General features: G+C 45.8%; 1 protein-coding gene across 4 annotated transcripts in view; it reads left to right on the top strand.

Annotated features, from left to right (window-relative positions):
- Positions 1–14,370, top strand: part of LOC123723784 (ubiquitin-conjugating enzyme E2 H) — a 33,612-nt gene that overhangs the window by 2,768 nt on the left and 16,474 nt on the right. The window contains exon 1 of one of the 4 annotated variants that reach the window (XM_045700076.1): positions 13,725–13,800. The exons of the other annotated variants lie outside the window; for them this stretch is intronic. Coding sequence (XP_045556032.1) covers positions 13,737–13,800 — 64 coding nt within the window. The 5' untranslated portion in view covers positions 13,725–13,736. Of the gene's footprint in view, positions 1–13,724; positions 13,801–14,370 lie in introns of those variants that run through there. 4 annotated transcript variants of the gene reach the window in all.

Below are 14,370 nucleotides of genomic sequence, written 5' to 3'. Positions count from 1 at the left end.
GTCAGAAAACAAAATGTGGATCTGCCTGTGACGTTTGCACCTACCTCCATAACATGGAATAGGTCAGGTCTGTCCTTCAGATTGAATGAAATAGTCCCAGTAGAGGTATGGAATGTCTTGTGTTACACTTCATGCTGCTGTAGGCGCACTCCCTCTTCTGTCTCCATCTCTTCTGTTTCTCTCTTCTGTCTCCCCCTCTTCTGTTTTGCTCTTTCTGTCTCCCTCTTGATCACTCACACCACATCAAAAGCTTGCTGTCTGAGTGGCAATGGATCTTGCATCAGTAATCCCCGCAACGTGAAATACCTATAATCTACTACGTAAATCCACTTCTATCTACTGTTATATAGGACTGCTATAGCTAACTTACACTGACTGCCTGAATATTTCCAGGTAATTGGTGACATACTGTACTGGTTGACCGGTATTTTTCTTTCTCAGCATCTCGTCTAGTGGGAATAAGCCTAACCCTGTGTCCTCACTCCTCTTTCACCTGCCTGGGCAGTACTTCACTGGATAGGCATCTTTTCAACAACATGTAGGCTTTGCATTGATCTGTGACCGTGCACTTGTGTAGGAAGTGGTGCTCGTGAGGATCTGAGAGTCTCATTATTCTGTAATTTACCCTGGCTGTTGAACTGGAAGCCCCCAGGACTTCACAACCAACTGAGTACAATGGGCTATTATCTATATCACTGTCGCTATACGGGATGACTACAAACTATGGTTTAAAAGACTTGGAGAGAGTTGAACAAAGTTTCCTCTTGTTCTTAAACACATGGCCAAAAATGTGAGCCATAGTTGGCTATTTCAGCTGTTAGAAGGAAATGTTTTATATTTGAAGGTAGACACTTAGTATTGAGAATAGGTGTAGGCTACACTTAGCCTAGTATTCCAAAGGTACAGTAGGCTTAACCCTAAGCACTGATAGGGTAGAGCTGCCGCTTTCAAGGTGCGGGACTCTAACCCGGGAGCTTACAAGAAATCCTGCTATGCTCTGCAATGAACCATCAAACAGGCAAAGCGTCAATACAGGGCTAAGATTGAATCATACTACACCGGCTCCGACGCTCGTCTTATGTGACAGGGCTTGCAAACTATTACAGACTACAAAGGGAAGCACAGCCGCGAGCTGCCCAGTGACACAAGCCTACCAGACAAGCTAAATCACTTCTATGCTTGCTTCGAGGCAAGCAACACTGAGGCATGCATGATAGCATCAGCTGTTCCAGACGACTTCGATCACGCTCTCCGTAGTCGACATGAGTAAGACCTTTAAACAGGTCAACATACACAAGGCTGCGGGGCCAGACGGATTACCAGGATGTGTGCTCCGGGCATGTGCTGACCAACTGGCAGGAGTCTTCACTTACATTTTCAACATGTCCCTGATTGAGTCTGTAATACCAACATGTTTCAAGCAGACCACCATAATGCCTGTGCTCAAGAACACAAAGGCAACCTGCCTAAATGACTACAGACCTGTAGCACTCACGTCCGTAGCCATGAAGTGCTTTGAAAGGTTGGTAATGGCTCACATCAACACCATTATCCCAGAAACCCTAGATCCACTCCAATTTGCATACCGCCCAAACAGATCCACAGATGATGCCATCTCTGTTGCACTCCACACTGCCCTTTCCCACCTGGACAAAAGGAACACTTTTATGTGAGAACACTATTCATTGACTACAGCTCAACGTTCAACACCATAGTACCCTCAAAGCTCATCACTAAGCTAAGGATCCTGGGACTAAACACCTCCCTCTGCAACTGGATCCTGGACTTCCTGACGGGCCGCCCCCAGGTGGTGAGGGTAGGTAGCAACACATCTGCCACACTGATCCTCAACACTGGAGCTCCTCAGGGGTGCATGCTCAGTCCCCTCTTGTACTCCCTGTTCACCCACGACTGCACGGCCAGGCACGACTCCAACACCATTAAGTTTGCAGATGACACAACAGTGGTAGGCCTGATCACCGACAACGACGAGACAGCCTATAGGGAGGAGGTCAGAGACCTGGCCGGGTGGTGCCAGAATAACAACCTATCCCTCAACGTAACCAAGACTAAGGAGATGATTGTAGACTACAGGAAAAGGAGGATCGAGCACGCCCCCATTCTCATCGACGGGGCTCTAGTGGAGCAGGTTGAGAGCTTCAAGTTCCTTGGTGTCCACATCAACAACAAACTAGATTGGTCCAAACACACCAAAACAGTCGTGAAGAGGGCACGACAAAGCCTATTCCCACTCAGGAAACTAAAAAGATTTGTCATAGGTCCTGAGATCCTCAAACGGTTCTACAGCTGCAACATCGAGGGCATCCTGACTGGTTGCATCACTGCCTGGTACGGCAATTGCTCGGGCTCTGACTGCAAGGCACTACAGAGGGTAGTGCGTACGGCCCAGTACATCACTGGGGCTAAGCTGCATGGCAAGCGGTATCGGAGTGCCAAGTCTAGGACAAAAAGGCTTCTCAACAGTTTTTACCCCCAAGCCATAAGACTCCTGAACAGGTAATCAAATGGCTACCCGGACTATTTGCATTGTGTGCCCCCAACCCCTCGTTTTACGCTGCTGCTACTCTGTTTATCATATATGTATAGTCACCTTAACTTCTCTAGGGCCAGTGGGACGATTTCGTCCCACCTACGTAACAGCCAGTGGAATCCTGTGGCGCGTTATTCAAATACCTTAGAAATGCTATTACTTCAATTTCTCAAACATATGACTATTTTACACCATTTTAAAGACAAGACTCTCGTTAATCTAACCACACTGTCCGATTTCAAAAAGGCTTTACAACGAAAGCAAAACATTAGATTATGTCAGCAGAGTACCCAGCCAGAAATAATCAGACACCCATTTTTCAAGCTAGCATATAATGTCACATAAACCCAAACCACAGCTAAATGCAGCACTAACGTTTGATGATCTTCATCAGATGACAATCTTAGGACATTATGTTATACAATACTTGCATGTTTTGTTCAATCAAGTTCATATTTATATAAAAAACCAGCTTTTTACATTAGCATGTGACGTTCAGAACTAGCATACCCCCAGCAAACTTCCGGTGAATTTACTAAATTACTCACGATAAACGTTCACAAAAAACATAACAATTATTTTAAGAATTATAGATACAGAACTCCTTTATGCACTCGCTATGTCCGATTTTAAAATAGCTTTTCGGTGAAAGCACATTTTGCAATATTCTAAGTAGATAGCCCGGCATTACAGGGCTAGCTATTTAGACACCCACCAAGTTTAGCCCTCACCAAAGTCAGATTTACTATAAGAAAAATGTTATTACCTTTGCTGTTCTTCGTCAGAATGCACTCCCAGGACTTCTACTTCAATAACAAATGTTGGTTTGGTTCAAAATAATCCATAGTTATATCCAAATAGCGGCGTTTTGTTCGTGCGTTCAAGACACTATCCGAAAGGGTAAAGAAGGGTGACGCGCCCGACGCGTTTCGTGACAAAAAAAATCTAAATATTCCATTACCGTACTTCGAAGCATGTCAACCGCTGTTTAAAATCAATTTTTATGCAATTTTTCTCGTAAAAAAGCGTTAATATTCCGACCGGGAATCTGTGTTTTAGTACAAAGAGAGAAAATAAAAACATGGGGTCGCCTCTTGCACGCGCCTCAGTCTCATTGTCCTCTGATAGACCACTTACCAAAGGCGCTAATGTTTTTCAGCCAGGGGCTGGAATTACATCATTCAGCTTTTTCCCGGGTTCTGAGAGCCTATGGGAGCCGTAGGAAGTGTCACGTTACAGCAAAGATCCTCAGTTTTCAATAAAGAGAGTCAAGAAGAACAAGAACTTGTCAGACAGGCCACTTCCTGTAAGGAATCTTCTCAGGTTTTTGCCTGCCATATGAGTTCTGTTATACTCACAGACACCATTCAAACAGTTTTAGAAACTTTAGGGTGTTTTCTATCCAAAGCCAATAATTATATGCATATTCTAGTTTCTGGGCAGTAGTAATAACCAGATTAAATCGGGTACGTTTTTTATCCGGCCGTGTAAATACTGCCCCCTAGCCCTAACAGGTTAACTATACATTCATTTGGGCCGACCAACCAGTGCTCCCGTACATTGGCTAACCGGGTTATCTGCATTGTGTCCCGCCACCCACCACCCGCCAACCCCTCTTTTACGCTACTGCTACTCTCTGTTCATCATATATGCATAGTCACTTTAACCATATCTACATGTACATACTACCTCAATCAGCCTGACTAACCGGTGTCTGTATGTAGCCTCACTACTTTTATAGCCTCGCTACTGTATATAGCCTGTCTTTTTACTGTTGTTTTATTTCTTTACTTACCTATTGTTCACCTAACACCTTTTTTGCACTAATGGTTAGAGCCTTTAAGTAAGCTTTTCACTGTTGTATTCGGCGCATGTGACAAATAAACTTTGATTTGAAGTTGTACTTGCAGTCGCTACAAGGGAAGATAACTTTTCTGAAGGTGCCGTTAAACATGTAGGGAACTTCAATGTAGTCAGCTTTTTTCCTTACGCCATTTTTTTCTGATGTTGCGCATCTTGTGTTGTAGTGAGTCAGTGACACATTTTCCTTACTTGAGAGTTAATCAGGATATGGATTTTATTATTATGGATATTCTTAAGCAGACATTGTTGTGTAAGGTTAAACCTCTCTCAGGCTGGGCTGGATAGGGCCTGAATCCCCACTGAAAGCCCATAATAAGTGTTTGGATAGTGGTTCTCTGAAGCATGTCGGACAGCCAGTGAATCTTCAGGGAGGCTGTGCTATGGGAGCCTGGGGGCTGTGTTTTCACATGCTTCACTGGGCTGAGTTATCCGTCATCATTCCTGGAGTCGCCTGCCTCAAGGTCCGTCACTCAACTCAGCATCTTTTTGTGCGTGGAGGAAGGGGTCCATTGGGTGAGGTGGTGTGTGTGCAGGTGTTACATTTGTGTCTTTGCTGAAGTGAGGGAGCGAAGGGTTGGGCTGGCAGGAACGCTTCCCTTGTTAGACTGTGTGTGTGTCCCATTCCACTGCACACACATCCCAAGCAATGAGTCAATCAGGCAGTCACTGAGTGGAATACCAATCCTGGGCTTTAGCTGTCCCGGGTTTGGCCCCGTTGTGCCCCCTCGTCTGACATCCGGCCCTCATCAGCACGCCTTTGTCTGCCCTTACAGGAACCGTGTGACCCCCGTCCTACCCTCTGCTGCTGTGTCAGTCTATGTGATGCCACATTGAACAGGTCCTTCACTGCACGGCCCCTTTGTTACAGGCCTGCACTAACTAGATTGCTGGCACACTGTAGGGAAGGAGCCAGTGGTTTTGTGTGGTGACTGAGACAAGGAGAAAAGGCTCCTGTTGAATCAGTGGGGACAATGAGAAAGGCCTATTGGGTATAATAGTAAGTCATATTTACCCTGCTGTATTATTACATTTGTGATGTTGTTTTACACTTTCAAACACTAGACCCACACAGCCTACCGTCTTGTTTTCGCATTGGTCAATATTTGTAACGGTCTTCGTTACGATTCGTAAATCTGTTTCAGGGGTCTATAGCAGGGGCCCAGACTTGAGTGACGGGCTGTGTTTTCCAGGGTCTTGGATCAGGGCGTCTGTGACAGTGGGAGATTTGAGGCCCTCTGTAATCCCACAGTGCTAACTGTAAAGGCTTCCTGCACGCATGGCTGAGTCGTCTCAGAAGAACAGATGGACTCAAGTTCCTGTCTTTGTCTCCCAACATTTGCTGCTGCTGTTGCTGCTGCGTGTACATGGCTTGTCCTGTCCAACGGTTTGAAACACTAGTTGTGTTAACTACATGTAAATCATTCTCTGGAATAGCAATGTTACCTTATTACAGCCCGCTCCATAGCCCATCAGCTGGTTAAATAGAAGTGGAATGAGAGTGAAGTAAATGTCTACAGTAATCAGTCCTATCAACACTCCACTTCCCTGGACTGTATCTGGTGATGGGGGATCTCTCTCTGTGGCTCTCCCTGGATCAGCTTACTAAAAGCAGCCCCTGTCGTGTGTTTTTGTGCAATGATTAATTTCACTCCCTTTCCAGCCTCCCGACAAAGGCTGCTGCTAGCTACAGCCGTATCCACCCCACAACAAGCTGCCAAAGACGTCTTCTCTCTGTCCACATCTCCTTTATTCTTAGCTACAGTGAGCAGCACTCTTTAAGCAATCGCCTAGCGTTTTGTTTTCTAAGCCCTCTCCATTCAAAGTAATGCAATCACAAGCCTGCCTGCTTATGGATGGATGTTTGGTTGTTTGATCGTACGTGGCACAATGCTCTGTAAATAGATAGTTGATCTAGTGAGGAGGAGAGAGGCGTGGAGTGCTCACTCAGGGAGGGAGTCATTATTATTGCAGTGGGGGGGATTTCACACCAGAGAGGAGACAAAGAGAGAGAGCTAGGCCCTGGAAAGTGCCTGTACCGTAGTGTAGCTCACTGATCTAGCTAGCTCTCTCTGTTCCCAGACATGGCCCTGTGCTGTGGTAAACATGTTACGTTGTTGCAGAAGGTAGCTCCCTAAATGGCAGGTAATCCAAAGAAAGAAGACTAGTAGATTATTGCAGATAGAGCTGACATGATTGCTTATTCTACATGTCAAAGTGGCTTGTTTGTTCTACGTAACATATTTCTATCTGAATGTTCCACAACGCTGTGCGTGCCCCAGGACTGTTCTGTTTCTGTTAGTCAGTGTTGTTTCTGGGTCACACAGGTTTAGCCTTTAGTGGTTTTGTAATGTAGTTCTGTCACAGGCAGCCCCACCCCAAGGGGTAGATGGTGGCACCAGGGACAGGGAGGTACTAACAAGGCCTCTATCACCAGGCTGGGTGTGTCTTTCTAGGCCTGGCTGCTAGAGAGCACCTGGGAAAGGCTGGATCAATTGGTCTAGCAGTCTCAAATCATATACGCTATGTCATTTCATCCAATAAAATCTGATGTATCACGATTCTATATTACGATTCAATACTGCAATTTAGTGATTTGATGTTCCAAACACATTGCTTACCATAGTAGGCTGTGTCTGCTGCAGAGGTTCAAGAGAGAACCATGAGATATTTGATTACAAATGTATGTATATTGCTGAAAACATGTTGCCAATTGGGCCTCTGGAGCAAAAGTAGGGGGGTCCACTTCTCCTTAATTACTCCATGTTGTTTTTTAACCATATCCAGACGTGTGACCCGTCCAAAGTACAGTCTGTGACCATGTAGCATAGTAGAGTCTGACCAGTACATCTCCAGCACGTACCATAGTAGAGTCTGTGACCAGTACATCTCCAGCACGTACCATAGTAGAGTCTGACCAGTACATCTCCAATACGTACCATAGTAGAGTCTGACCAGTACATCTCCAGCACGTACCATAGTACTGGTCACAGACTCTACATCTCCAGCACGTACCATAGTAGAGTCTGTGACCAGTACATCTCCAGCACGTACCATAGTAGAGTCTGTGACCAGTACATCTCCAGCACGTACCATAGTAGAGTCTGTGACCAGTACATCTCCAGCACGTACCATAGTAGAGTCTGTGACCAGTACATCTCCAGCACGTACCATAGTAGCATTCTACTGCTTGTACTCCCTCACTCCCCATGCCTCAGTGGGGAAATGCAGTTGGTTATAGATGAGATTTAAATAGAATTGGAATGCCTGAGGCTAGATGACAAGTTAGTAAGATTGCTGTGTATTGTACAGTTAGTCTCAGGGCACAGAATTAAATAGACCATATTATGTTTCTGTCCCAGTGTCTTGAAGATGAGCTCTGTGAGATGCAAGGACCAGTGGAAGTAGGGAAATCAGTCCCCTAAATGTTGTTGAGCTTAACTTGTTGACTTCTATAGGTCACTGTTGCTAGAGAAAGATGAATGGGCCTATACGTTACTGTAGGTCGCCATATTCAATTCACATCAAAGCTAAGGAAGGAAGTTCACTGCCAGTCTTGGATGAAAACGTATCCAGGTATACACTAGCGTTCAAAAGTTTGGTCACTTAGAAATGTTATTGAAAGAAAAGCAAATTTCTTTGTCCATTTTAAAATAACATCAAATTGATCAGAAGTACAGTGTAGACATTGATAATGTTAAAACTGAAGATCTGAAGATCTCGTACCCCACTGTGTACTACTCCCTTCACAGAAGAGCTCATCCCGGAGTCACCTCTTCACTCTTGACGTTGAGGCTGGTGTTTTGCGGGTACTATTTAATGAAGCTGCCAGTTGAGGACTTGTGAGGCGTCTGTTTCTCAAACTAGACACTAAATGTACTTGTCCTCTTTCTCAGTTGTGCACCGGGGCCTCCCACTCCCTTCTTTTCTGGTTAGAGCCAGTTTGAGCTGTTCTATGAAGGGAGTAGTACACAGCGTTGTACCAGATCTTCAGTTTCTTGGCAATTTCTCACATGGAATAGCCTTCATTTCCCAGAACAAGAATAGACTGATGAGTTTCAGAAGAAAGTTATTTTCTGGCCATTTTGAGCCTGTAATCGAACCCACAAATGCTGATGCTCCAGATACTCAACTAGTCTAAAGAAGGCCAGTATTATTGCTTCTTTAATCAGAACAACAGTTTTCAGCTGTGCTAACATAATTGCAAAAGGGTTTTCTAATGTTCAATTAGCCTTTAAAAATGATAAACTTGGATTAGCTAACACAACGTGCCATTGGAACACAGGAGTGATGTGGTTGCTGATAATGGTCCCCTGTACGCCTATGTAGATATTCCATAAAAAGTCAGCCGTTTCCAGCTACAATAGTCATTTACACCATTAACAATGTCTACACTGTATTTCTGATCAATTTGATGTGATTTTAATGGACAAAACATTTGCTTTTCAAAAACAAGAACATTTCTAAGTGACCCCAAACTTTTGAACGGTAGTGTATATTTGGGATTTGTACAAGAGAAATCAAAGTGTGCCTGACCATCTGGTCATGTAAAACCCCCTGTACTGTAGAAAATAGTATCTGTGGAGAGATGTCGTCATACCCTGTCCTTCAGATGAATAGACATGTTTCTCCTCAGTCTTTCCCATTTTATTTGACTCCGGTGTTGGTTTTAGACGGTTTTCTTTTGGATTAGATGTTGCTGCTCCTTTTCAATACTGAATTAGGAGGAAATGGAGAACAACTAAGTGGCAACTTGGTTTATTCTGGGCCAAAAGCTATACGATCATCCAAGTTCCAATTTAGGCTTGGGGTTACTGAATGGGTGGTGGGAAGCCCTAGGCTGTGTCCCAAATCTCACTCTATTCCCTACATAGTGCACTACTTGTAACACGAGCCCCATGGGATGCAGCCCTAGGTTAAGAGACTGGCGTTGTCCTGTACAACAGGGCTCCTGTTGAGAAGCCCCAGAGCAGTATTGGAGGAGTGTTGGGACAGTGAGTAAAAGTCGACACGAAACCGTTCCCTGAGGCGAGGGCAGGAAAGGGAAGTGGGAACAGCTGGTGGAAGGCTGCAGCAGTCCCACTCCCTCCTACCGTGGCACCCCACCTGCATTCACTTATCACTGTAGACCAGGGAGTGGAGGAGGGAGGATGACGACAACACCTAGCATTTCAATGATATGGCCTTTTCACAGCCTGATTTCCAAGTTTGTTACATTGCTTAGGCTAATTGCTTTGCTGCTCTTAAAGCAAAAGCCTAATAGCCTGTCTCAGTAACTGGTCTTTAACTTTCACGTTTTTGCGTTTTATTCAAGAAAGCCTGTCCTTTTTTTTAAAACGAAAAATAATTTCACCTTTATTTAACCAGGTAGGCTTGTAACTGCGACCTGGCCAAGATAAAGCAAAACAGTTCGACACATACAACAACAGAGTTACACATGGAATAAACAAACATGCAGTCAATAATACAGTAGAAAATTATATACAGTATGTGCAAATGAGGTAGGATAAGGGAGGTAAGGCAATAAATAGGCCATGGTGGCGAAGTAACTACAATATAGCAATTAAACACTGGAATGGTAGATGTGCAGAAGATCAATGTGCAAGTAGAGATGATGGGGTGCAAAGGAGCAAGATGGATAGATAGATACAGTATGGGGATGAGGTGGTTGGATAGGCTATGCACAGGTGCAGTGATCTGTGAGCTGCTCTGACAGCTGGTGCTTAAAGCTAGTGAGGGAGATAAGTGTTTCCAGCTTCAGTGATTTTTGCAGTTCATTCCAGTCATTGGCAGCAGAGAACTGGAAGGAAAGGCAGCTAAAGGAAGAATTGGCTTTGGGGATGACCAGTGAGATATTCTTGCTGGAGCGCGTGCTACGGGTGGGTGCTGCTATGGTGACCAGTGAGCTGAGATAAGGTGGGGCTTTATCTAGCAGAGACTTGTAGATGACCTGGAGCCAGTGGCTCTCTAAGTGTTGATGAAAGTAAAATGGCTGACTTGGTGGCTCCTCAGGGGTTTGGCTATGCTACCACCCTTGAAGCCTGTGAAGGCACAAGGCCTATATACCCCAGAGGCTGCTAGCTATATGCTATATACCCCAGAGGCTGCTATATACCGCAGAGGCTGCTAGCTATATGCTATATACCCCAGAGGCTGCTAGCTATATGCTATATACCCCAGCGGCTGCTAGCTATATGCTATATACCCCAGCGGCTGCTGGCTATATGCTATATACCCCAGAGGCTGCTGGCTATATGCTATATACCCCAGAGGCTGCTGGCTATATGCTATATACCCCAGAGGCTGCTGGCTATATGCTATATACCCCAGAGGCTGCTGGCTATATGCTATATACCCCAGAGGCTGCTGGCTATATGCTATATACCCCAGAGGCTGCTGGCTATATGCTATATACCCCAGAGGCTGCTGGCTATATGCTATATACCCCAGAGGCTGCTGGCTATATGCTATATACCGCAGAGGCTGCTGGCTATATGCTATATACCCCAGAGGCTGCTGGCTATATGCTATATACCCCAGAGGCTGCTGGCTATATGCTATATACCCCAGAGGCTGCTGGCTATATGCTATATACCCCAGAGGCTGCTGGCTATATGCTATATACCCCAGAGGCTGCTGGCTATATGCTATATACCCCAGAGGCTGCTGGCTATATGCTATATACCCCAGAGGCTGCTGGCTATATGCTATATACCCCAGAGGCTGCTGGCTATATGCTATATACCCCAGAGGCTGCTGGCTATATGCCATATACCCCAGAGGCTGCTGGCTCTGTGAACCCAGCTTTGTCAGTGCAGGCTAATGCTTGGCTAACTCTCCAGCTAACAGCTGCAGTCATGTCCATGATTCAATAAGGGGGATGAAGTGATAGATCAGGGTGGGGGGAGAGAGAGGAGCAGGTCACTGGAGTTTCCTGGCGGTGTACTATGGGGAGTTTTAGTTTGGCGGCGAGCAGATTTAATCACGCTCGGAGCGGCCCTACTTTTCCTTGTGTTGCTGTGGCCTCGGTCGAGGACTGTTGCCATGCTACACTGGCAGCCTGTTTTGTGTTCCTAGACTCAGTGTAGTGAGATCACTCACAGTAATCCTGCTTGGCATTGGCACATGGCAACACTTTCTCTGTCTGTCTTTCTCTCTCTCTCTATAATGCCCTATGTCAGAGAGTGGACCCGTCATGTGAGAAAGGACAGCATTGTTGCTGGCTTATTTTTGTGGAGTTCAGCACTTGTCTCCTAATATTGACGGTGCTTTTTTGAACTTGCGTCTTTCTTTAGTTCTTTCTCTCTGTCTTCCTCCTCACCCTTAAGGACTACTTTGTTTCCTGCCTTTCAAGGCCTTTGATTGCACATGGGGCCCAGAGAGAGAGGGGACGTGTACGTGCCTGTGTTCAGAAGCACTATTCACCAGTGAACGTTGGTGAAAGGTGGCGGTGCACATCTGAGAAGGGCATCTGAGTTCACCCTTTCAAATAGTCATTTGCTCTATCCTGCCTGGAGTGCAAGATGGGAAGGTTTTTCTGTTTTGGGTCTATTCTCTTGGTCCTTTAAGCCAGACAAGCTGAATCAAGCACAAATAATGTAGGTAATCCATGTAGGCAGGTAATCAGGGGGTAATTAATGAGCTGACCATGGCATGGGTAGTTGGTAAATATTTGTCCTGCCGCACAAGGCCGGTGTAAAGTGGTACAGTGTTCCAAATGGCACCCTATTCCCTACATAGTGCACTACTTTTCACCAGAGCTCTACTGGAGCCCTATTCCCTACATAGTGCACTACTTTTCACCAGAGCCCTACTGGAGCCCTATTCCCTACATAGTGCGCTACTTTTCACCAGAGCCCTACTGGAGCCCTATTCCCTACATAGTGTGCTACCTTTCACCAGAGCCCTACTGGAGCCCTATTCCCTACATAGTGCACTACTTTTCACCAGAGCCCTACTGGAGCCCTATTCCCTACATAGTGTGCTACTTTTCACCAGAGCCCTACTGGAGCCCTATTCCCTACATAGTGTGCTACCTTTCACCAGAGCCCTACTGGAGCCCTGGCATTAATGGATGGAGGAGTATGCTGCCTGCCAGCCCTTGGCCTCTGCTCTCTCAGCACCTTTATGGTTCATCATCCTCTTCTCACTCACACACAGTGACATCACTGTAGCCATCGGCCCTGCAGTGTGCTGTGATGTCATTTGGATTTGTTATGATCACCAGATCTGCCGTGAGACTAGGTCAGCATTCACCAGGCTGAGCGCACCATCTCTCTCTCTCTCTCTTAAATATCTTGGCTGCAAGAATTTGGAAGTGGGCCTGATACGCTCCACAGATAGAAACCGAATGGGACAGCCATCTTTCTGTTGTCTGTTTATGTTGGTGGGAGTTGGATCAGGAGATGTTCTTGTCTGGTCTGCATTCCTCTTGACGAGAGCTGACTTCACCTCAGTGTTCAGCCAATGTCGTGTCAGGTCTCTGAATAACTTCCCCATTACTTTTCTTTCTAAAGTGGGAAACGTTTGAGTGGTTACACCACGTTACAGCACATAGCCATTTATGATAATTATCGTGTTTGTTTTCAGTCTTTTTACTCCGGGTGGGTCAGAGGGACGGTACTATTGGTCAGAATGGCCTGAGGGGCTAGGCCCTTAGGCAAGACGTGATGTCTAGACCAGACCAAACCAGTGTTGCGTGTCCAAACAGAATCCATTAAAAAACATGTCTGTTGTCTCACAGGGAAGCCGATTGATTGGGCCCCTGTGGTATTAGATTATGTGTTTGCGTAACGGGATATTGACTAATGACCCTCCACAGATTATGACTAAATCTATACATATCCCAGGTGGGGGGATGGAGGGGTGCTTAGTGACGAGATGGGAGGAAACAGGAGGGATGAAAGGAAGGAGAGGGTGAGTTAGCGACTGCTTCTCCTGTGTCATCATAATGACATATGTCAAACTGGAGTTAGTGGAAGTTGGTATGGAATTGTTAGCAAATTGCAGTAGGGCTTGAGAGGCAAGGTAAACCTGCTTATCTCATCTCCCTCTGTTTTAGTAGCTGTCAGGCTGGACAGCTAACTGTCTTCTGCTGCATCTTCTCACATTGTCCGTCAGTCAGTGTAACAGCTGGAGTTTAGGCAGGTTAGTAGCCCAACACCCTCATAACACCTGAGCTGCCCTCACATCACTGTGTGTGGAGTTGACAATGACATGGTTTTATTTTCTGGGCAGGAAGAAGGAATAAACTGCTACACAGCTTCCTGGGCTGTCTCAATAAAAAAAAAACTGTGGGATATGATCGTAAAACTGTCACTAAATCATGATGGACGGTGAGACCATTGACATGAATCCATCGGCGGACGGGTTCGTTCACAGGCCACCGGGTATGGAGGCAGAGAGAGAGTGTGTGTTTCTTGCTGTGTGAATGTATTTTTGTTTGTTTGTGTGCATGCTGGTTTCGTGTGTGTTTTGTGTTCATGTCTTGCTGTCGTGTGTGTGTGTGTGTGTGTGTGTGTGTGTGTGTGTGTGTGTGTGTGTGTGTGTGTGTGAGACAAGACAAAGACAGTACATTTACATTTAAGTCATTTAGCAGACGCTCTTATCCAGAGCGACTTACAAATTGGTGGATTCACCTTATGATATCCAGTGGAACAACCACTTTACAATAGTGCATCTAAATCTTTTAAGGGGGGAGTGGGGGGGGTTAGAAGGATTACTTTATCCTATCCCAGGTATTCCTTAAAGAGGTGGGGTTTCAGGTGTCTCCGGAAGGTGGTGATTGACTCCGCTGTCCTGGCGTCGTGAGGGAGCTTGTTCCACCATTGGGGTGCCAGAGCAGCGAACAGTTTTGACTGGGCTGAGCGGGAACTGTGCTTCCTCAGAGGTAGGGAGGCGAGCAGGCCACGTGTCATTGGGCCAGGCAGGGCTAGTGATGGCAGGGCTAGTGATGGCAG

This window comes from Salmo salar, chromosome ssa17, assembly GCF_905237065.1.
Source record: "Salmo salar chromosome ssa17, Ssal_v3.1, whole genome shotgun sequence".
NCBI classification, from domain to species: domain Eukaryota; kingdom Metazoa; phylum Chordata; class Actinopteri; order Salmoniformes; family Salmonidae; genus Salmo; species Salmo salar.
This window is presented reverse-complemented; position numbering and strand designations above follow the sequence as displayed.